Source organism: Nestor notabilis, unplaced genomic scaffold (genome assembly GCF_000696875.1).
Source record: "Nestor notabilis isolate BGI_N333 unplaced genomic scaffold, ASM69687v1 scaffold4600, whole genome shotgun sequence".
NCBI lineage: Eukaryota > Metazoa > Chordata > Aves > Psittaciformes > Psittacidae > Nestor > Nestor notabilis.
The window spans coordinates 7924-32679 of record NW_009909566.1 but is presented as its reverse complement, the minus strand read 5'-3'; the positions used below and the strand labels follow the sequence as shown (position 1 = coordinate 32679).

Below are 24756 nucleotides of genomic sequence, written 5' to 3'. Positions count from 1 at the left end.
TGGTGCTACTTGCAGCACCAGCAACTTGAGAGCTGGGGGTTTGAATGATTTGGGGTTCAAGCTTTGCATTCTGTTCTTGTGATATAACTGCTTATTTTGAGTGAGCTTGTGGAATTACAGAAGCAGCTAAGAAACTGTCTAAGAAAATGGTGGAGCGAGAAAATGAGACAATTGCAACTGCTTTAGATAAATGTGTCAACCTCTGCAATCATTAGGCTTGGCACGCTGCATGGCTAATGCACCATTCGGCATAAAGCTAAGCTGGGCTTTTCAGGAGCAACACGGTATAAGGTCCAACCAAAAGACTGGCCCTTCTGCAGGTAACGTTAGAGCCAGTGAGGTGGAGGCTGCCTCTGCCTGCACCGTGATGCCAAAAGCAGACCCAGAGGTGCATGGCAGAAAACTTCCATGCCTGCAAGCCTAGCTGGTACAAGGCATGTGACTGTGCATCTCCAGCACCAGGCTAGGGACCTACCGGTCCTTAGGACTGGTAAAATGTAAAAATGTAAACGTATCTCTGCGTGCTTGCTTGTGCCTTGCCGTGTGTAACTTTGCAAGGTGAATAGTTGTATTTAATCCTTGGTACAATTGCTGAAGTAATCTGTTCCATGACAAGAGTGGCTGCCGCGGTCAGTTGGCATCAGCTGGCTACTAGAGTCCCAGGAAATCATGTTTTTCCTCTCAAGTGCCTGCAGACTTCAGGCTAGGGCTTTTATTTCACTCCTGCAGGAGCATTTTGTGCTGCCTCCTGGAAGGACATGAACAGAATAACTCACAGGCCAGTTTGCCCGCTAGCAGGAAGGGAGACGGTTTACTTGCAAGTAAAAGTGTGAAGTTGAAAAAAATACTGTTTTCTGAGAAGTAATAAGAATGTTTACACAGCAATAGGATGAAGGAAAAAGCTTATCAATGGAAAAAGACCTAATGCACATCTGCCATTTTTTGTGGGATGGTGTCGAAGGTACTAACTAAAGTGTCTTTTGATTAAGATTTTGTAGGTTTTGTTTTAAATATGTATGCGCGAAATAATCAGCATATGTTCTGCAGGCTGGGGTTTGTGACAAAATAAACTGGGTTATAAAAAGTGAAAACTAACATTTTTCCAGCATAGGTTGTTTGGTTGTTTGTTTTTCTCTAATAGTTTGGTATAAGTTCCCCTCCCCCCCCAGTAGATTTTTAGGTGTCTCTCTTGTAGGTTGAAAGGTCTAGATTTTTTTAAAAACTGATTTCTCCTGTCCCATGCCCCCGAGTGTTAATTAAACTGGTCTTTGTCTTATTTGATCTTCCAGGAGTTTTAAAGTTTTAATTTCTATAATTTATTTTTGTTTTCCAGGTCAGATGTACAATTGCCTGTAAGTATCGTACTGTTGTTCAGTTATGGCTTTATTGGTTTATTTTTTTTTTTAGAACTCTTGTTATCTTAATTTCTTTTAAGAAAAAATGAACAGTATCATCTAAGGATTTAAAAAAAAAAAAAAACCACCAAAAAACCAAAACCAAATAACCCCAACCCAACCCAAACCTGCCTGAAAAAATAGTTAGAAATTTCATTCAAAAAATGTAAACTTGCTAATTTTAGTGACTGTAATTCCTGCAGTGCATTTCAAGATATCTAAAGATACAAATGTGTACTTTAATCCCTTTGCTTTTCAGTTTGTAAAGTTCTGGTAAAGTCAAGAACAGATATAATGTGCTTAGAAAGACTGGAAAGTATACGTAAAGGCAATACAAAACAAAGAGAGACCCTAAAGTGACACTTTAAGGATTTTCTGAAGTGAGTATAGCAACTGCTGTACTTGCTAGATGACACATTCTTTATTTGGGAGAAATTCTCAAAAGTACTTGCAGCTGAGTTCTACCTTAATACTGAACATCAGACTTGCATGAGTTAGCCTTGAAATTTTAGGGCCTGATTCGATTCTCTCCACAGTTTGGGCTGTATTCCATCAACGTAAATTCGTTTTCAGTATGTATACCATGTGTCCCTTACTTGTGGGAACACACTGTGGGACCAGAAGAACTTTTTTGCTGGTACGCTGAGGGGAAGAGACAAAGTTGCCATGCCAGGTTAAGTGAAGCAGCTAGCTTCTGATAGCACACGAGGAAAATATATGCAGAATATGGCTGCAAGTCTGTTCAGTTCCTTTCAAAGAAAACTGCATGGGGAGATAAAAGAGCAGATCATGGTAGCTTTTATCCACACCACGAGTAGAGGTAGTGAATGGCTGAAATAATGTGGCAACCTTTTAATCTAATTCATATCGTCTCAAAGAAGTTAAACATGGTAAACCAAGGAAACGTGCAGCAAAATATCTGCAGGAGAACAAACTGGAAAAACAGAACTGACCATGGTTTCTGCATGAGATCTATAAATGATTATACTTTTGCAAATGGGAAGCCCAGAAATTTTGTAAAGATACTTATTGCTTTGTACTCTTTTATTCAGGCACTAAGGATTGCAACTCAACAAATGAAACTACAGGAACAGGAACCAGTAGTAATGATAATTTATCAATAAATTCTACAAGTGGGAACAAAACCTATGGAGGTGGAAGATGGACCAGGAATGTGTCACTGTCCAACAGGGCATTAAGTGATTCGAACAATGTAACACGTAAGTGGTTTGGAATGTGACTGGGATGTGAATCTTCAGGCTGTTTTCTGTTTTTAGACTGACTTAGCATTTTCAACCTGGACTCTAGTCCAGAGTGCAAAGAGCGTTGCAGGGGTATGCATCCAACTGCCTTACTGGAGTAGGGAATGAGCCAAATAAATGTATCTGCACAGCTGACTGGGAGTGCAGTTTAACACTGTGATTGGCATGTGGCCTTGAAGTATTTTTGCCACTCTTAGACTTGGGCTCCCTTCCCTGCTATTAGGACTTTTCAGGTTACAGCTGCAACAGTTCAAACATAGTGGGACATGCAGATTTGAAATCTATAAGAGTACAGCTGGAGTACTGGAGTACAGGTGCTACTCCATGTAGCTTAGAGGGTGCTGTATCATGTATGTGGGGGGAGAGCTGTGTGAATCTTTTAAAATACTTTTCCCCTTGCCTTTCACAGAGCCCAGCCCAGTCGTTATTCTGAAGGCAGAATATATTGGTGCCACTTCTGTCAACTTATCGTGGGTAGTGAACGACACTGCTTCTGACTCCTACACGTACAGGATAGAGGTTGTAAGTGACGCCTCTGCTAGGAACCTGACGTCCACTGTCACCGAAGTTGAAATCACAGAGTTAGTCCCTGGGACGATGTATGATTTCACAGTGTTTGCAATAGTGAATGGCAGTCAGGCAGCAGAAGGAGTGTCCATAAGCCTGTATACAAGTAAGTCACAGTTTCTTGCAGCCCTGTTCCTGGTGGTCTGTATTTTGCTGTGCAGTACAGGGCTCTGCCTACCTGCCTGAGGATTTTAATTCAATACTACTGCATATAGACCTGATACTTCACGCTTAGAGCCTGATCTGGTCTATATGAAGAGGATGAGGTGTTAGCATACAATACAAACACAGCCCTGATGTTTTTGTTTATTTTCTAATTATCTTCCTTCTCCACTTTCCCCTCCATCCTTGTCTCTTTCCTGCCCACCTCTCCAGGTTTCCAAGGGAAGCCCAGGGAGTCCTGTCAGAGTGATGGCCTGTGCTACTGCTTCCAAGTGTCACAGGGCAATCAGTCCCTCTCAGAATGACTTTTCTTCAGTTTTCTTGTAGCTGACCATTGGTGCAGAAGCCTCCAGGAGCATCTGGTGATGTTGCTGGGGTGCTCCTGCACTCTGAATAATGAGTGATGTGAAGAGGATGAAGTCGTGGTGCTTGTGTGTCTTCTGTGCACGTACGTGAGCAGATGTTCTTGCAGGTTGACAGATGTTGTCTTGCCTTTCAGAGCCCAGCCCAGTTCTTGATCTCAAGGCGGACTATGTTGGTGTGACTTCAGTCAACTTATCATGGGCAGTGAACGACACTGCTTCTGACTCCTACACGTACAGGATAGAGGTTGTAAGTGACGCCTCTGCTAGGAACCTGACGTCCACTGTCACCGAAGTTGAAATCACAGAGTTAGTCCCTGGGACGATGTATGATTTCACAGTGTTTGCAATAGTGAATGGCAGTCAGACAGCAGAATAGATAAGTAAGTCAGAGTGTCTTGCAGCCCTGTTCCTGGTGGTCTGTATTTTGCTGTGCAGCACAAGGCTCTGCCTGCCTGCCTGAGGGCTCTAATACAACACAAACCTTACCTGGGCTGGCTACTAAGAATCAGGTGTTAATGTGCTGAGGAAACATAGCCTATTTTTCTGTTGTTGTTGTTGCTTTGTTTGTTTGTTTTGTTTAAAAAAACCACCAAACCCTGTTTACCACCACCTGGCCCCAAAACAAAAAATGTCCCACAACAACAAAACTAAAAGCAACCAGCCAAAAATCCCCTTTCTTGCCCACCATACTCATCCCTTTCTTGCTCACCTCTAGATTCCTAAGGGAAACGCTGGGAGTCCTGTCAGAGTGATGGCCTCTGCTTCTGCTTCTGAGTGTCACAGGGCGATCACTCCCTCTCAGAATGACTTTTCTTCAGTTTTCTTGTAGCTGACCATTGGTGCAGAAGCCTCCAGGAGCATCTGGTGATGTTGCTGGGGTGCTCCTGCACTCTGAATAATGAGTGATGTGAAGAGGATGAAGTCGTGGTGCCTGTGTGTCTTCTGTGCACGTACGTGAGCAGATGTTCTTGCAGGTTGACAGATGTTGTCTTGCCTTTCAGAGCCCAGCCCAGTTCTTGATCTCAAGGCGGACTATGTTGGTGTGACTTCAGTCAACTTATCATGGGCAGTGAACGACACTGCTTCTGACTCCTACACGTACAGGATAGAGGTTGTAAGTGACGCCTCTGCTAGGAACCTGACGTCCACTGTCACCGAAGCTGAAATCACAGAGTTAGTCCCTGGGACGATGTATGATTTCACAGTGTTTGCAATAGTGAATGGCAGTCAGGCAGCAGAAGGAGTGTCCATAAGCCTGTATACAAGTAAGGAAATGATGCCTCTCAATTGCACTGAATGTGTAGTTTGTACCAAAATTGTGCTGCCTTTTTACTTTGGGTTTCCAACTCTGTGCTATTTGTTATTGTGATGTTGCTTTGTACTAGGTTCATGTGGGCATGAATGCAAGTGGCCTTTGGTAAAAGGGAAAAGGGCTGAGGTTGCACGTGTCACTGTGAGTGCATGTGTCACTGTGAGTGCATGTGTTGCCTGTGAAGCAGTTATTTCATCAGCTTCACTGACCTAGACTATGTAGTACCCAGCTGCTGCCACAGTATGACTTTTTCTACACGTGAGGGCTGAACAGGCACCCTACAATCCTTCCGGGAGGAGGTTATCAGAGCTCACACCAACTGACATGGCATGCAGCGTTCTGGCTAGGATCACAGGGGGCTTCTTGTTCTTGAAGATTATTTTGAGCTCTTTACAAAGCCCCTGTCCTTGGGCTCGTGTGGTCTGTGACAGTGCGTAGGGACACATCATTGAATGTGGTGCTGTTTTTGTTAACTTTGTGCTATGGCACCTTTTTCCCCGATCAGAGGGGGACAGATAGGAGGAGAAGATCTTTTTTTTTTTTTTTTTTTTTGTATCTAGCTCAGAAGTGGAAGGGGAACAGGTAACATCCCTACAAAGCAAATAGAAGCAGTGTGTTCTGGATCTGCTACTGAGTAGATGAGCTTGTCTAAGCTGCCTGAGTTGAGTCTTGTCTGCCTAGTGCTGATGCTGAATCAGGCTTGCAGATACAGCACCTCAGGGTGGGTCAGCAGTTGGAGCTGCTCAAGGAGCCCATTTTCTTCTGCTGATGTTGAGGAGAGGCTGTCTGAAGGGCTCAGGTTAAGATTCATGGGCACGATTTTGAATTAACAGACCAAGATCACCCTCACTCTGCTTCCTTCAGTGATTTCCATCTGTTACTCTCTCTGGAAACCCACTGTGGAAACAAATAATTCTAGCATGTGCAATGAAATAAAATAGAATATAACCCCTGAACTCCTGTGGCCTTTCAAAAGATCCCCCAGCATGAATGTCTACAAATGGACATTGACACTGTAGAAGTACTGTTTTGCTACAAATAATGCTCATTCTATGTAGAATAGGGACATTTTGCTGTGGCTGCTCTTCATTTCTCTGTTGTCACTGATTATTGTCTTGCCTTTTACAGAGCCCAGCCCAGTTCTTGATCTCAAGGCGGACTATGTTGGTGTGACTTCAGTCAACTTATCATGGGCAGTGAACGACACTGCTTCTGACTCCTACACGTACAGGATAGAGGTTGTAAGTGACGCCTCTGCTAGGAACCTGACGTCCAGCGTCACTGAAGCTGAAATCACAGAGTTAGTCCCTGGGACGATGTATGATTTCACAGTGTTTGCAATAGTGAATGGCAGTCAGACAGCAGAAGGAGTGTCCATAAGCCTGTATACAAGTAAGTCACAGTTTCTTGCAGCCCTGTTCCTGGTGGTCTGTATTTTGCTGTGCAGCACAAGGCTCTGCCTGCCTGCCTGAGGGCTGAAATTTAATGGGGCTGCAGGCAGAGGTGATGTTTTGATCCTGGAGATGGCCAGTCTACCAAGCATGGGATATTCAAGTGCATTAGAAGTATTGCCCTGGTGAAAGCTGTTGGTGAAGTTTGTCCCCAAGGCTGGCAATACAGAGACCTCCCTTCTAAATTTGGGACGGAGGTTGTATTAATTTCCTAGAGGATGGGGGCCTCAGATTCTTATTTTAAGGGGCTCCGAGACAGAGCATGTTGTGCCAGGGGACCTTTTTATCTGGGGCCCATAGCTGCTATCAGACTGCAGCATGAGAGTGAGATTGAGGTAGTATTAGTTCAAGAGATATGCTTTGGCCATCCCACACCTTGCCATGTTGAATTGCAGAAGTCTTGACACCTGGTGTTGGAGGGACCATTTTGGAGCTGGCGTGCAGGGCTGTAGCACAGCCTGGTCATTTTAGAGGGTGTATCTGAAAAGAAACAGATGTTTGTCATTTGTGTTGTCCTGAAACGTACCTGCATGTGTACCTTATTTTGAAATGTACCTTTCCAGTTGATTCCACAAGTCTCTCCTGTGCTACCTGACTGTGACGGCTAGTTGCCCTGTTTTGAAGATGCACAGAGTATAGTGTGCTGGAGAGAGGGTCTTTGGAGACGGTCTCTCTGCCATGGGAGTGAGTGCAGGACGCAAGGGTTAGAGAAGGAGCAGGGTGCCTGGGTCATCACCTCTGTTCCAGTGATATTTGATATTCCTTACTTTTTGCTGTGCAGAGATGCACCACCACTGTCTGTCCCCTCCATTCTTCTGTCCTTCCTAACCGTCTCTGGATTGCCAGGGGAAACTCTGGAAGTGCTCCCACTGTGGTGACCTGTGCTTTTTGCTTTTGATTGTGACAGTAAGATGAATCATACTCTTTCTCATTTTTCTGTTACCCAGCCACTGATGCAGAAGCCTCCAGGAGCATCTGGTGATGTTGCTGGGGTGCTCCTGCACTCTGAACAATGAGTGATGTGAAGAGGATGAAGTCGTGGTGCCTGTGTGTCTTCTGTGCACGTACGTGAGCAGATGTTCTTGCAGGTTGACAGATGTTGTCTTGCCTTTCAGAGCCCAGCCCAGTTCTTGATCTCAGGGCGGACTATGTTGGTGTGACTTCAGTCAACTTATCATGGACAGTGAACGACACTGCTTCTGACTCCTACACGTACAGGATAGAGGTTGTAAGTGACGCCTCTGCTAGGAACCTGACGTCCACTGTCACCAAAGTTGAAATCACAGAGTTAGTCCCTGGGACGATGTATGATTTCACAGTGTTTGCAATAGTGAATGGCAGTCAGACAGCTGAAGGAGTGTCCATAAGCCTGTATACAAGTAAGTCACAGTTTCTTGCAGTCCTGTTCCTGGTGGTCTGTATTTTGCTGTGCAGCACAAGGCTCTGCCTACCTGCCCAAGGGTTGAAATGTAACACTGTTGCAGGCAGAGGTGATGTGCTTTGCCTGTCTGCAGGCAGAGTTGTTTGTGTGGAAGAAACATAGTCTTTTAAAACATAAAAAATAAACAGACCCTCTCAAAAAACACCGATTGTTGAAGGTGGTCACCAAGGCCTGTGACACAAAGAAGGAACACTTACTGAGAATCTGCTTGCCTGGCCTAGGATTTGTGGGCAGTTTTGCTGCCTTTCCTTTTTGGAGGATTGTGGCCTCAGATCCGTATTTTGAAGGACTCCCACGCAGGGAAAGGTGGTTGTGCCCAGGGACCTTGAGTGATTTGGGGGCTGTGGCTGCCATTGGGCTGCAGCAGGACAGTGAACTTTAGGCAGCACAAGCTCAGGGGTGAGCTCAGGACATGAATGGTGATGGAGCAGGGTGCCTTGGTCATCACTTTTGCTCCTTTTCCAGTGATATCTGATGTGTTTCTTAATCCTTTGCTGTACACGGATATACCCCCAACTGCTTTCCACACCTTCCCCTGCAACCTTGTATCTTTCCTGACCACAACTCAGAAGAGAAATACTGGGATTGCTGGCACCACAACCTCTGCTTTTGCTTCCGAGTGTCACAGGGCAATCAGTCCCTCTCAGAATGACTTTTCTTCAGTTTTCTTGTAGCTGACCGTTGGTGCAGAAGCCTCCAGGAGCATCTGGTGATGTTGCTGGGGTGCTCCTGCACTCTGAACAATGAGTGATGTGAAGAGGATGAAGTCGTGGTGCCTGTGTGTCTTCTGTGCACGTACGTGAGCAGATGTTCTTGCAGGTTGACAGATGTTGTCTTGCCTTTCAGAGCCCAGCCCAGTTCTTGATCTCAAGGCGGACTATGTTGGTGTGACTTCAGTCAACTTATCATGGGCAGTGAACGACACTGCTTCTGACTCCTACACGTACAGGATAGAGGTTGTAAGTGACGCCTCTGCTAGGAACCTGACGTCCACTGTCACCGAAGCTGAAATCACAGAGTTAGTCCCTGGGACGATGTATGATTTCACAGTGTTTGCAATAGTGAATGGCAGTCAGGCAGCAGAAGGAGTGTCCATAAGCCTGTATACAAGTAAGTCACAGTTTCTTGCAGCCCTGTTCCTGGTGGTCTGTATTTTGCTGTGCAGCACAAGGCTCTGCCAGCCTGCCTGAGGGCTGAAATAACAGTATTTTTTCAGGCAGAAGTGCTGCATGCAGCCTGCCTGCAGTCAGCAATGTTAATGTGTGGAAGAGGGCTCTGTATGTGTGGTGTGGGGTTGTTGCCTTCACTCTTTGCGGATGAGGCCCTCAAGTCCTTATTTCTAAGGGCTCCCACAGAGAGGGAAATGCCTTGGAAATGTCACCCTTTGGAGTGGCCTGTGGCTGCAGCTGGGCTTTGGGCAGCATTGTGCTGTGTAGCTCTTGGCCAACACTGCTCTGCTCAGCTTAACAGCTGAGAAGAGAAGGTTGAGGTACTCCTGTGTTCCTCGTGCTAGGCACTGTGAGCATTTTTGCCCTTTACTGCGAATATGAGCTGCTGTGTCATTTCCTCTGTTTTGTTCCATTTTGTCTGAGGTGCGCTCCTCAGGACACTTTCTAGATGTGCTCCAGGATGAAGCTGTTAAGAGTCTCTGTACTGTGAAAGTGCTGCTTGGCTACTCCTAATGCTTAATCAGATCAAAACATGGAAGTGTGGCTGTGCCTCTGCTTCTTCTGTCTCTGTCAGCAAATATTTGTGAGTGCTGAAGAGTCTCATCTTGACTTTCACAGAGCCCAGCTCCATTTTCCATATCCAGGCGGAGTGTGCTGGTCTCTGATTTTTGCCATGGAGCACAGATGGTACTACCTCTCACTACACCTGCAGGACAGACATCCAAAGTTGTGGTTTCTCTTCTAGAAACTAGACATCCAGTATCACCAGAGCTGTTTACAGACATAAACTGTGGAACCTTCTAGAATTTCATCTTATTTGTAGGAGTAGCTGACAGTGTTACTGAAGGAAAAGAAGTATTTATAAAATGCAGTAGAAATAAGTCCCAGTCATTCACATTTGTCATTTAACTAAATCAGTTTCCTCTGGTACTCTATTCTACCTTTCTATAGTTTCTTAAAATAATACCTCTTCTTAATAAAGAAATAACTTAATCCATGGGCCTTTTACCCCTGTATTTGGAAGTGCCAAATACTTCTTTATCAAGAGAGGAAATAAATTTGCTGTGTGTTACAATTGTAGAAGCTATAAGCGTTTTGGTCTTGAAGGCCAAGTTTTAGAAGATATTTAGTTTAGAGGGACCTTTCTTCTTGGTGTTACTGTTACATTAGCTTTTTTAATACCTTTTTCTATACGGTCATAAGGATGGAGCTTTAATAGTGTACTATAGGACTGTCACACAGACTGGAATGTTGTAGTTGCTGCTCTTAAGGATGGCTACTCCTGTGCTCTTAATGCACAGAGCTTATATTCATTGTATTTGTTGGCACCTCAGTTTTAATTATACAGTAAGTTAGTGTCAATTTACATACTACTCTAAAAATGTTCTTTGAGTGCTATGTTCAGTGTCTGAACAGTATTTTGAAAACTTTGCTCATCTTGACAGATACTCTACTTAAATTTTCTCAGTAAACCTGTCTGCAGAGGAGTTAGAGAGCACAGAAGAGGTCAGCGTACTTAGTGTGCTAAATACTTCTCTTCCTTATAGGGTAACAAGTCCTTGTATGCAGTAGCTTTGTCTTTTTAAAAGGAATACTGAAGTTTTACAAACATTTATACACAGAACTTAAATACAGACAGCTTTTTCTATTTACTCAGTACTTGACTTCTTACTCCTCTTGAGTGTTTTGGGTTTTGTTTTCTTTTTTCAACAGTTCCTGCCTTAGTAAATTCATTTCAGTGTGAACCAGTGCTCAAGGAGTCTTCTCTAATGCTGAAGTGGGAATGTCCTCCTGGTAACAATTCTGGCTTCAAAATTAAAATATTTAACGATACATGGGAAAAAGAAGAATGGGCTCCATCCTGCATGGGAGAAGGCTCAGCAGAAACCTTCACAACAACATCTTTAGATTATTTCAGCACCTATACTGTTACTATTGCAACTCTTTCAAGTGCTTCTGAAAGTGATCCAGTGCAGAAAATGTGTAATACAAGCATTACTGGTAAGCATTAAGATTTGAGAACTAAAGATGTTCACAGGACTAAAATGTTAACTTCATGATTGCAGAACAGCAAACTTGAATGCAGTACGTTATCATCCTACATGTTATGCATAAAATAGAACGTTCATGCAAAGTCTAATGTGACGCACAATAAATATGCATTGTATGAATAGCATCAGTGTTACAGCATTTTACTGGTTAGAAAACTCTTCTTTACCAGTCAGGTACTAAAACATATTTCTGTTTATAGATCCACCTGCTCCAAGCAGAGGTCCTTTAGTCAAGGCAGTCAGTCACAACTCGTTGGCTGTAGAATTCTCTGCCTTTGAGTCAGTGAATGGGCCATTAAAAGCCTATGCAGTAATGATCACAACAGAAGAACAAGGTAAGATGTTATGATGTTATCTTGTAGTTTTGTGAAATAATTTATCAGCATTATGTTTTAAACTCTAAACAGGTGTTAAATGGATAGAGGAAAAGCTGACTCACTATTTCCAGTCACCTTTCAAAACTCATGAGGCAAATACCTTGCTTGCTTTAAGCCAGATCATTCCTTGTTTTCAGAAAGCCACTGTTTTCATTCAGCCTTTTCCACCCTGACTTATCCTTGTATAAAAGTCTCATATGTATCGCCACTGTGCTGTTGCCATCTTGATATTTGCTAGTGATTCCTGCCACAAGATTGCGTAGTAGCCCATTTTTTCCACAGAGAATAATTTTCACAGCGACTAATATAAGCAGCTTTGGAATGTGGAATGCTTTTCCCCCTCCCTTCTTCAGCTGTAAGGTATCTGCAATAAGAAAAAAAAGAGGAAGAGAGAAGAGAGCTTTCCTTCCTTCATTTTGCTTAAAATACTTTAACAACTTGAGAGAAATAGGGTACAGATGGAAGGCTTGAATAGCATTCTCAGCATTACATGTCATGGGAAGCTGAACACCACGAAAGCTAGAGGGTGGTGTATCAAACTCACATCTTTAAAGCATCAGAACAGAGATACATCTTTAATTGGTGAATGTCCAGTGATAAATTATGAAGTTAAGGAACTTACCTTTGCAGTGTAGGTTCCAGTTGAATTTCATTTTATTTCTGCCAGTGCACTGGAGGAATAGAGCAGCTCATGGAGATAGTTTTCCCCAGGCAAGATCTGATATTCATGGTTATCCTTTGTCTTAACACTGGAAATTCATCTTGCAGCAGTTAGACTGTGGATCTTTCTTCTGTGGTTTTCCATACATATACAACCAAGAAATGCCCATATATATGTAGTACACCAGTGCAGAAAATTCCTGGCTTTCATGTGCCTACTGTGCTGCCCTGGAGTTGTTGATTTGACTGTCAGTCTTTTGCATGCAGTAACAGCTCTGCTTGTACCTTCAGCCAGTCCAGTTTTGTCATGATGAGAGTCAGTACATTCTTCTATGTGGTTTTGATTGCAAGGTTTTCAAGATATGACTGACAGAAAGAAGGAAAGAAGATCACCTGTATTTATAATATAGAGTCTGAGTACTTCAATAGGAGCAGAAAACTATCCTTACAGCCAAACATCACTTCTGCTTTATAGTGTTGAAATAGCATTAATATGATTGAGATGTGTTTCTCTCTCTTAAAACAGACATCATTTCCTTTAGGATAGACAGAGGGGACTTTCTTCAGTTGTGTAAGCAATGGTGTCTAAGGCTGTTTGAGATGTCCAAGGGTGATACCCAAGATATCCTCAAGGAGCTGCAGATATAACCTGGGTTTTACATCAGTTTGGAATGGAAGATAGGGATCAGACAGATATATAATGTATCTCAGATAGTACTGAACACCCATTTCTAGGCAACCAAATTAATTGCAACCGCAGCTGCTTTTAACATAACTGATTTAGTGCTTTAGAAGAGCTGTCTTGCACCCTGTTCCTGCACAGTTACAAGCTGGTGAGAGCTTTGCTACTGGTGACAGTGAGCCACCAGCTCACTGATGGCAGATCAAATCTTGTCTTCACAACTGTAGAAAACTTGCTAGAGCTTTTCCATTTTTCAGAGCTTGTGCAAGGCTTCTTTTTAAAGGTGAATTCAAGACTATATCTGCTTTTAGAAGGAGCTTTTAGCTTTGCAAAGGGAGTCAATAGAGAACAATTTATGCAAACTTCAGTCAAACGAGAAAGATTCTTCTTCCTCTTGCAATACTTTGAATACATAACATCAGTTTGCTTGCTCTTGAGTTGTTGGACAACTGGTAATTTGAGCTTCTTTATTACCTCTTAGGTTGTGTGTGCCTCAACTGTATAATCTGTCTCAAGTTCGGATGGTTTGATGGGGTTTTGAGGAACTTGGTCTCATGGAAGGTGTCTCTGCCCATGGCAGGGGGGTTGGTACTGGATCTTTGAGGTCCCTTCCAAACCAAACTATTCTTTGATTCTATGAAGTTTCTAGGGTTCATCTTCTAACAAAAGACACTGTAAAGCGATGCTCTTCTGCAGGTGGTGTCCTGTTGGTCACCGACTGCGATAGTCCATTCTTACTAATTTTCTGGAAGTGAAACTTCTGGTCATGGTTTTGTCCAATGCTTGTCTGTGTCAAGAAAAGGCAGAATTTAACTCCTTGGTCTCCTGCAGTTTGAGTGTGTTACTTCTTGTAAGACACAGCAAGGAAGTATAGGCCAGCATGAGTTTAGTGTCACCCTGAATGAGGTTTGATGCTGTTTGGGTAGCACAACATTACCAAATACCAGTTTGCATCATACTCTCTGCATGTGATAGTTGATAGATTGCGTATGGATATGATTGACTTACCCAGTGAAGGGTGTCCAGGGGGACATCAAAATCAACTGCTAATGTATCTTTACAGAGAAGCTCCACTACACATGGTAGAAATAAAATCAAAAGGAGATTAAAACAACTAATGCTGGGGAGTAGGGAGGTAGTTCAGTAAACAGCACTGCAGCAGAAGAGATTCAAGATTGTTGCATTCAGCTTTTGTTTCAGGCAGCATTTATGGAGTAATGATAATTGTGATGAATGTGACCATCTCACCACTGTGACGATTGGTAAAAAATCAGTGGATGGTGTACACCACATATATCCTTGTTTTTTTTCTGAAGGTTGTGGGTCTTTGAAGTCCAAATTGAACAATACATACGAAGATTTCAAGAAGAAGATCACAGTCACCTACGTAACATATGTTGTAGCTACAGAGCAGCCAAAATCACCTTTTCGTTCTCAGAATGAAACATTAAATGTTAACGTGGGCAATGGAGACAAACTGCAGGGCTACAAAAATGGACCACTGATTCCACTTCGTTCATACAGGTATTGATTTCAAAACACTGTTTGGCAAACTTTTTTTTGTGGTTGAAATCTAAAAGATTATCTTAAGAAAAAAATTACAGATCTTGCTTAAGGTTGTTAAAACCATGCAGTGTACTACTTTTTTATTTCTTCTCCCTTATCAACAGGGCAAGTGTTGCAGGTTTCACTAACATAACCTTTAATATGGACGGCATCATTGTGGCAGAAGATAGTTATGTATCATTTTCACCCTGTTCTGAGGCAGTTTTGCTACCGCAGGATCCAGGTATAGTTAATGTCAAGTATAGGACTGGCAGCTTGGCACATGCCCACTGTGTGGAGATTCCTTAGTTATGGCGAGTTTCATAACAACAAAATGCCTGCTGGTTTCTCTGTGATGGACTGTTTCCATCCAGCTTCGCAGTGACGATTTACTTTGCTTGGTAAATTCACACCTTGCTAGTTCTGTGAGTGACTTCTTTTTTCCATGTATGCCTTCCACTGTGAAAGTAACCAAAAGCTGTGCTACTCATGGCATGCTAAAAGGGACTGGATGCCACAGTGAGACTTCGGTACAGAAACAAGTAGCAAAAAGCAGCTTATGTCCTAACAGTTCTGGTAAATTAACAGCAGATGCATTGGAATGGAAATACTGGTCCTTTGATCCCAATTTTTTATTAATTTGTCACCCTTGGTTTGTTATTCTTCATGAGCTTTCAATACTGGTACTGCCAAAGGACACAGTAAGAAAAGACATTTAGTGGGGTATGCTCTGTCACTTGCGAGGTTCTCTTGTATTATGTTGATTGAGTTAGATCATTGCCAGAAAGGTAAATCAATAATGAGTAACACTTGTTCTCTCCTATCAGGTGTTATTGCTGGAGCCATTATTGGATGCCTTGTAGCTATATTGGCTGTAGTCACTATAGGGGGTTTCATATTCTGGAGAAGGAGAAGGTAATAAGTGTCTGTTACTGTATTAGTTGTGATGAGGAACACCAGTATTTCACTTCTGTATATTTCTTCTAAAAAGGCCTCTCTGTTTAAAATACAGAATGTATTTTAAAGACATGCTTTGAAATACCTTTGTTTTAAAATCTTGTTTGCATGTTACAGATTAGAGTTGATGTATCAGACTAGTTAAATGACTTTGTTCAACCCCATAGTTACAAACTAATGAGTTAAGATTTGTTTTGTTTTTCTCTTTTGAATTCATTTATGCTGATGAAGTAATTCAGGCAGAAGTGAGCAAGCATCACAAGTTATTGTGCTAAAAGACATATATAATTATATCTTAAGTGGTTTTATTTTAAGTCACCCATTAATCACACTTATTAATTGCTTGATGGCCTGTCACATAAAACTTCCATTCTGGAGTTCCCAGAAGCTGATGGGTTGCCTAGGCTTTGGGCTGGGGTCTCAATCTCCAATCTTTTCCAAATAATCTAGGACCTAAGAATCCCTAAAGGGTTTTTCCTGCTTCTGATCATGTGGGGCATCCTCTCCAAAGAGTTAGCTCTAGGACCCTTAGTCCAGTTTTCTTAGTTTCTCTGATGAGCTGCTATTTTTACAATTGTGTCTAATAACTGTGGATGATAATGACAAGAGCTTCCTTTAAAGCTGGAAGTACTTATTTTCATTCAGCTACCACTTTCAGTACCACTGACACATCGCCATTGAACTCTTAATGTAGAGATCCTGGGATTAGTAGCAATTCTCCTGAGATGTTAGCTAGCAATGCAGGTCCCTCAGATGTACTTTTTCCACCAAACTGTGCTTTTTGTTCTGTACTATGAATTGTACTCTGGTCCCAGCTGAAAGAAACAGTCCAAACATCACTGGAGGAAGGATGAAGTATTTTAGTCCTACTCCAGGTGTAAGGTTTGCCCTGAGAGGGTTTTCTTTTCCACCGAATGAGATGCTTTAAAAGAAATTGTTCTGAACAGGCACAGGAAATAGCTGTCATCAGGAATCTCATCTGCATTCCATTAAATTCTGCTGTGAACCTATTGTGTCGTTTTCTTTTGCCTTATAGGAAAGATAAAAGAAATACCGAGGTGTCCTTTTCTCCAATTAAGTAAGTCCTTGTCCTTTCACACATTGTTTTCTGAACTCAAGTGATATTTGCAAAACTTGCTCTGAACCCTGATACTCATTTTCTGTGTGGTTTTATATAGAATTTTGCAGTATTAATTCCTTGTGGAATTTAAAGGCTCCAGCCTGCAGACTAAAAATAATCATATTGATCGAGACTTCTAGAGCTGCCACAGAGCTTTGAGTGCTTGCTTCATGAATCACCACTAGACACAGAAATGCTCCTATTAGTTTTGAAAAACAGGATGTTTGAATGAAATACAGACTTTGTGCACACTGAGGAAACAATTCAGATCGTTGAGAAAGGGCAAAATTCTGCACCACGGCCTGAATTTTCCTTTGTTTTATGACTCCTTTGTGCTGAGCCATTAGTTCAGATAATGTTGAGATTGTGAAAGCTGACTGTGGGAGGGTAACCACAATATATTGGAAGTCACAGGCAGTGTGGTCGAATCACATTATTGGTGCTGGTGGAAAGGCATAGTTGGAGCATCCCATAAAGTCCCACCTGTGTAGACTTTGCTAGTTCACGTAAAATACACCAGGGAATAGGGCTGATCTGATGGGAGTGCAGAAGCAGCTGATTGAAACCTGCTGTGATAACCTTCTCCTGAAGGATGTGCTATTCTTTCCATGGTTTAACAGATCAGTCAAATGCTGTGCCTGATATCCTGTCCCCTTCAAACGCAGTTTTGTGGCTGCTACTAACAGTCATGCTTTCATTCTTAGATTCACATAGTGAAAACCACAGCTGCATGTGTCTAATCAACCTTTTTTTCTTCCCCCCACCCTTCCCTGAAGAGTCAAGAAGTAAGTAAAGCGCACTTTCTAACACATTAACTGAATTCATGGCTTATTTACTTAGTACCAGTTACCAATTACATGGCTTTTCTCATTTTAGATCAAAGATGATTAAAGTGGAGAACTTTGAGTCCTACTTTAAGAAGCAGCAAGCTGACTCCAATTGTGGTTTTGCTGAAGAATATGAGGTATGTGCCCTCAGTAGAGAGCACTTCATGACGAATATTTTTGGAAAGGCAGCTCAGCTTTCTTATGGAGCATATGTGAGGCTTACTGAAGAGAAGGGATCTTTATTACAGAGTTTATTAAGATGCATGTACAGCCTTCCCTCATGCAGCTCCAAATTTAGTGGAAGTGCATGACAAATACTTCACATCGTGAACTATTATCTTTACCTGTGAGCTTACAGCATGGCCTCCTGGTTCAAGCTCTTGCCAGAGACAGGGTCTTTTGAGCCCTTGCCCTAGTCACACACCACAGCCACACACACAAAGCTATTTCACCTCTGCACTTTGGGGTTTTTTTTAATCTTGTTTTTGTTTTTCTACACAGCAAGACACATTTCTTGCTAATGTCATTGACTTCTTTAGTGTGTAGGTGTGATTTGCAAACCACACCTGTGGAATAGCTTGAAGGAGCAGTTAGAGAAACAGCAATTATGGTTTGTTAAGTGACCATAGATGTGATGTTCTGTGAAGTGTGCTAAAGCTCAATTGTTATAAGGTGCAAAAGACAGGAATCAAGTGTCAGTGAGGATTCTGTGTTGTCATGTTTGCCGTGAAAGAGTCTCTCTGTTTTTAAATTTGGTTGGTTGGTTTGTTTGTTTGTTTCCATCTCCTTGAAGCTATTAATTGACTTCCTTCTTCTTTCCAGATCAATTCCGTCCCTTTGATTTTGCTTTGCAGGCTGGTGCTCCACCTTGCCTTCCTCTCAGATTTTGCTTCCTGCAGTCCTTTTCTGATGTACTTGGTCCCTTTCTCCCTGTAATGTCTGCAAACTTATGCTAAGTAGTTCCCTGTCTTGGGGTCGGAATGAGAGTGCCCTTGATGCCAGTGTCCTGTGTTTCTGCAAAACTGTTTCTGGGCTTTTAAAGCCCATCTCTGGGTTTTAAACATGCTACTATTCCTACATTCTGCATTAATCCTTTATCTATCTCTTTGCCACTGTCGCTGATCTGTATCTTCGTTTTTCCCATTTACCATGCCTGCTTTTACAGCAAAGGCTGAAAGTGTTTGGAGTATTTGTCTTTCAGTCAAGTGTTTCTGTATAATTCCTAAACCAGGACCCAGGGGCTCATGAATCCTCCTTTCATTGCAGGAACTCAAGTCTGTTGGTGTTCATCAGCCCAAATTTGCCGCTGAACTTCCTGAGAACAGGGGAAAAAATAGATACAACAACGTCTTACCGTGTGAGTTACTCTCTTTGGTTTTGCATCTGCTACTGGTTGAGGTTTTAGATGGAAAACCTTGGGTTAGTATAAGCAAACCCAAAGAGCTTTCCCTGAAGAAAGCTCCTTAAAGAACTTTCCTGTAGTTAAATAATTTTAATTTTCCATTTGTGAGAAACTTGCAGTCCAGATTGAAAAAGAGGTTAACTGTTGACTACGGACAGATAGATGTGCAGAGCTTTGCCAAATACTAAGGCCCAGCTGCCCAGCTTTGCAGGTGAACTGAGAATGTAAACCCAGCCGGGCTGTCTGCAGGCATCCCAGCCTAGCTGAGTGTAAGGAGGAATTGGAAGCAAACAGTGGTGGGTATGTAGGAATGCTTTGGAGGGAAAACATCAGCTGCAATGGCAGCAGGAGATAAATTACCTATTTTTCTCTAGTAATTAAAACTGTAGTAAATTCCATGTTGGATTGAAAATATATAAATATGCAAAACCAAACCATGTTTAAAAAATAAGAAAATCTGTGTTGAGTAGTCTCAATCTTTATCTTGGCCACTAATTTTTTGGAAGACTTTCATGATAAAAATTCTAAGCTACTGCTACTTATGAAACCATGCATTAGATAAGCAGTATTTTGCTGAAAGGTTCTAGTTCTAAAATTCATAATTTTCTTTTTTTCTTTCTGCAGATGATATTTCTCGTGTTAAACTTTCAGATCAGAGCTCTGCATCTGATGATTATATTAATGCAAACTATATGCCTGTAAGTTGCTTCATGAGTTGAAATGAAATATAATATGTAATTTTACAATGTAGCCTCAACAGCTCATAATGATGTCTTAAATCCACTTTTTATGCCTCTGCATGTGTGTGTATATCTTTTACTTTTTTTTTTTTTTTTTCTTTCTTAGGGGTATAACTCAAAGAAGGCATTTATTGCTGCACAGGGTCCTCTACCCAATACTATAGAAGACTTCTGGTCCATGATTTGGGAAAAGAATATCTACTCTATTGTTATGTTGACAAAATGTGTTGAACAAGCCCGGGTATGTTTTTATTAAAACTGAACTGTCTCTTGAAGACAGTTGTATCTCTTCTAATTTTTTTGTTACCCTAGGAGGTTGGAGACTGAACACTTTTAACAACCATCCGCTTACTGGGTGGCTGATTTCTAAATTAAATAAGCCAAATTTAAAATTTTTAGGTTTTTCCCATTTTAATATGTGCTGACTACCAGAATAGATTGTCTCAGGAGGGTTGTGGAATTGCCATCTTTAAGGGCTGATTCTTCTTCCTAAAGAATGATTTTGAGAGCACTTTTCCTGCTCTGGGCCAGGCTACTGGGAAGGGTGGTGTGCTTTCTAGCCCTGCTTCAGGTGGTGTCATTCACAACCAACATTGCTGTGTGTAATGTGCCTAACCTTGTAATTCTCTTCTTAGACAAAATGTGAGCAATACTGGCCAGACAAACAGCCCAAGAGCTATGGTGACATCACTGTGACAATGGTCTCGGAGGTCGTCCTTCCAGAATGGACAATAAGGGACTTCACTGTAGAAAAGGTGAGTACCACCTCAGTTGCTGTTAGTAAAGTATCTGTAGGTATGGTTTATCGTATCACTGCAACTTCACATGTCAAGCAGCACTGGAGTGAAAGAATACAGTAATTTCCCTAAAACTTAAACAAATTCAAAGTTATCTGAGGGAAAAGAGTAAGAGTGGTTTATTTTAATTTGAGGCTTTGAATATATTGGTCTGCTTTCTGCCAACAGTCTGATTTTAAAATCTTTCACCCTACTTACTGACAACGAGATTCCTGTGATGTGCATGCATTTGGTCATAAGCCCTGGCTTCTCACAACAGTGTTTTAGTAACAAATCCAGAGGTGGAATTGATTATCAGTAAGACCCTCCCAGTGGCAGAAAGGGATCTGCCAGCAAATCCAGCCTGCTCATGGGAATTCCTGATTGCCCCTTCAGTGATCCTGCAGCTTGTGTTTCCCTCAAACTTGTACCAAAACCTGTGCATACGCAGATACTTGTAGTATCTGCTGGATTGAAAACACTTAACTTCCTCTCAGCAATTGTAATGCAGCAGAGATGATCTCGGAGTAAAGTGAAAAGTGAAAGAAAACTATTTCAAAGGATTCTCTGCCAGAGCACAAGGAAGAAGGAAACTGAAATATCATAGATCAAATTACTGTGCAGTCTGTAACAGGCTTCTTTGCTGAACTTTGCCCAGTACGTATGTCAGGAAGCTCTAATATTGCTCCTCTGAAGCCAGTTTTCTTACTTTTTAACATGTGTTCCTCTAGTCCAACACAGCAGAGGGCCATACGGTGCGCCAGTTCCACTTCACCTCCTGGCCAGATCACGGAGTGCCAGAGACAACAGAGCTTCTCATCAACTTTAGACACCTTGTTCATGAGTACAGCAGTCAAAATCCAATTGAATCTCCTACTCTGGTGCACTGCAGGTAAGAAGAATGTGGTTGTGATAGACACACTTGTGTCTTGTGGCTTTTTTAAGAACAATTCTTCTTCAAAGTGATTTAAAAAAAAAAAAGAAAAAGAAAAATATGTGTCTGCTTAAGGACATGGGCTGTTTACCCTCCCAAATTAAAACCTTTGCCCTATGCTTCAGAAACATAGCAATGCTACTACATAGGTAGAAAAGTGCCTGACACACAACTTCATTAGAATAGACGCTCTCTCCTAGCCTGGAAAACTTAACTGAAATAGTTGCCTTTACAAGTGTTTTTATATGCAACCTTGTGCAAGTGCAAGATTGGGAAGCCTGGAAGCATGTCCTCCCTCCCTCTTGACGGTGGTAAGAACTACCCCTCTGGGCTGCAGAGATTTTTAATACCTGTGCCACTGAAATAACAGAAACCATCTTACTGCCTTGCTGGCTTTTTATCGGGCCACCATTGAGCAGGTGGTTGTGAGAAAGCAGTAAATGGCTTCCCCATGTCATTGCAGCGCTGGTGTTGGGAGGACAGGGACATTCATTGCCATTGACCGCCTGATTCAGCAGATTGAAATGGAAAATATGGTGGATGTGTATGGAGTGGTGTATGATCTTCGCATGCACCGGCCTTTAATGGTGCAAACTGAGGTAAGGCTGTCTTCCATCCAGCAGCATGTTTTTCAGATGGGCCTAATAATCCAGGAAGGGTGGTCTCAAGATGTAGCTTAGAATTGCAGGAAGGTAAGATATTAAGGAGCAATCGGAAATTGCTCTTCACTGAACTTCCCTCTTTCCTGCCTCAGCTCTTCCCACAGAAGTAGTCACAGCCAGGGGCCATAGTAAGTCCAGGCAATCTCTTTACAGAGTGCTTTGTAGGACTGGTGTTTGCAACTGGAAAGATTCAAATCCTGAAAAATGGGGTGGTTTGGTTTTTTTTTGTTTTTTTTTTTTTTTCCCCCAGCTTGTTTTACTCTTGTGAGTTTTATCCTTACAGCTGTGAGCCACAACTATCTCGAGTCAGTGGTCTTGGTGTGCATCATTTCTTTTGTGTTCTGCAGGAACACACGTGTTCCTGGTGAAATTATCACTTTGATCCAAAAAGGTGTGTGGACTAATTCAGTGGATGTGAAAAAGGCTGTAAAAGCTCCATCATGAAAGTCTTTTAAGAGGGTGTTAGCCATGATGGTGAACTTGATTCTAGTTTTTTTACAGGGGGTTGATCAGATGACATCATGGCGTCCTTTCCAGCTCTATTTTTTATGAACTTCTATGTATGTGTGTGTGTGAGTGTATATGTGTATCTATATATATTTATTTATATGTGTATTTATGTATTTAAAAAAAATTATTTATATATTCAGGAGCAAAATTGCTTCCAAAATCAGGTATTTTCTAGAAATATATTACCTTCTCTTTTCCTTCCATTAGGACCAGTATGTCTTCCTAAACCAGTGTGTTATGGATATTATTAGATCTCTGAAAGACAGGAAAACCGATCTTATTTACCAAAACATGACAGCAATGGCAATCTATGAAAATGTCACACCTGGGGCAGGCTTCGGGAAGGCCAATGGCTACCACACATAGCCTGGGAGGAATGCGGTGTCTCCAGGAGGTGTTACCTGCGCAGAGGAAAGAGAGATGTTCTACTCATGTTCTCTGGGATTGTGTGCAGTGTCTTGTGTCTGGCTTCTCCAGTTCTGTCTACATTCGAAGATGTGATCTGCAGGAGGAAAAACACAATGCTGGCAGGAGCTGCAGATTGGTATTGAAAAAGACAAAAAACCAAGCAAAACTATTTAAAGTTAACAGAGGAATCTTGCTTTTTCTTGGGAATTTAACAGTACTGATAGGTGAAATAGCATTTGCAAAATGAACAGTGAACTAGAATTTAAATATTAAAATAATAACACAAGCTTTTTATTACAATTTTGTATGATTTCATTTACAGACACCAGGCTTGTGGGCTGTTTTAATATATTTAATTGTAAGTTTCAGGAACATATTTTATCTACTGTATCTGGTTACTTAGCTAATAGGTATGTGCCTCTGTGATTTTTTTTTTTTCTCTGTGTTCCTTTTTATTTAAAAAAGGAGTACAAACAGCTCCTTCAAATGGACATTTATACTTGGAAATTGTGCCTTTTCTAGTTGATACTCTAGAAAAAAAAAACAGCAGAGATTCTATTTTTGTACTGAAACTCTTGATGAGAACACAGATTTTTAAATAAGGCTTGTGTCAAACTTAACTGTAGTTGCACTGTTGGCAGGACTCTCCAGAAGTTTGGAGGTGAGCTTTGTTGTTGCATTTCACCACAAATATCCCCTGCCTTAATGTTTCGGTGCCTCTGCTAGAGGAAAAGGAGTGTGGTGTGTCACTCCCAGCTTTAACTATAGTAAAAAAACTGAGCAAGTGAATATGTGAATGTGTGTGCTGGGGTGCATGTGGGTGTGTATGAAGGACAGAATAGCTCCTCCCTGTTCCTGGCTGATGAATTCCTGTTTTTATACAATTTATAATGATTTATTTAAAGGTGCAATATATGATTTACTGAATAATGATCACTCTATTCTAATAGAGTTTTACTCAGGTTGGTGTCTTTTTATCATTGTTGTTGTTTTTCCTCAAATATATAAATCTGTGAAAATGTCAAAACCAAGGTTCCAAGTGTCCAAGCACTCCCGAACAGATTGACTGGCTTTACTGTTTCTACCAAAACAAATGGCACAAAATTCTGCTGTAGAGACCAATTTCTTGGTTGTTCTAGCCATTCAAAACTGAGACACATCTTACCTGCCTGTATCTCATTTATCTAATGTACTTGTATTATAATTATTTGCAATGTACTGCTGCTGTTGGTTTAACTGGTCCGTTTCTGAAAACAGATCAAGCAAGCAGAAAGCCCCTAGTCGCTGATTTTACGAGTCAAGGATCAGATGGGATTTAGTTTGCTGGTACCTAACTGTCAGACTTACGAAGGCATTGCCAATGAAGGACTTCTTGAGTAGCTTGGGGGGTGGGGGGTGTTTTTTGGTCTTCGGATCATTGCACTGGCTGCATTGCAGAGGAGTATGAAGTTTATGAATAATGCTATAGAATAGCTCTAAAGCGGTGAAAATCTTATGAAGGTTTAATAACCAGAGTCCCTGGAATTCTGCTGCTTTTTTGTTTTGTTTCATTTTGTTTTAGCAAAGTTGTTAGAAAAAGCTACAGATACTAGGAGTATATGTGGCATTAGTGGCACCTGGCGACCTCACAGAATCCACTGTCAGCTGAAGGAAAATGTAGGATTCCTGATGCACAAACTGTAACTTTACAGATAACCAGAGGAAAATTTTACAACCTGGTATGAAACTGTGGTGTGCTGTGTGTGAGCGAAACTGGAGGATAAACCACAGTGTACTTCAGCTTTGGTTTTGGGTTAGGTTTTGGTGGGTTTTGGTGGCTTTTTGGGGTTGTATTGTTTTTTGTTTTGTTTTTTTGTAGCAGCCATTTGTGGGTTTTTTGGTTTTTGTTTTTTTCCCTTTTCTTGAAACCCTTTAAAAAATAAATTTAAAAAACCCCAAACAAACCCCCAGCAAAACCACAAGGTTAATGATCCTGCCCAACT

At 41.6% G+C, this 24756-nt stretch overlaps 1 protein-coding gene across 1 annotated transcript; it reads left to right on the top strand.

The window, feature by feature from the left end:
• Window positions 1-2446: 2446 nt before the first annotated feature.
• Window positions 2447-22942, top strand: PTPRJ (protein tyrosine phosphatase, receptor type, J; the record flags this gene model as incomplete). Its single annotated transcript, XM_010010181.1, is given in 23 exon segments — window positions 2447-2614; window positions 3066-3329; window positions 3885-4109; window positions 4710-5015; window positions 6191-6454; window positions 7629-7892; window positions 8801-9064; window positions 10592-10671; window positions 10806-11124; window positions 11375-11509; window positions 14210-14417; window positions 14564-14682; window positions 15266-15353; window positions 16432-16473; window positions 17292-17300; window positions 17392-17479; window positions 18609-18699; window positions 19369-19442; window positions 19591-19725; window positions 20120-20239; window positions 20992-21152; window positions 21658-21793; window positions 22574-22942. Coding segments are annotated over 23 exon segments (3719 nt in total), but the record flags the coding sequence as incomplete, so codon positions are not given.
• Between the last annotated feature and the right edge of the window lie 1814 nt (window positions 22943-24756).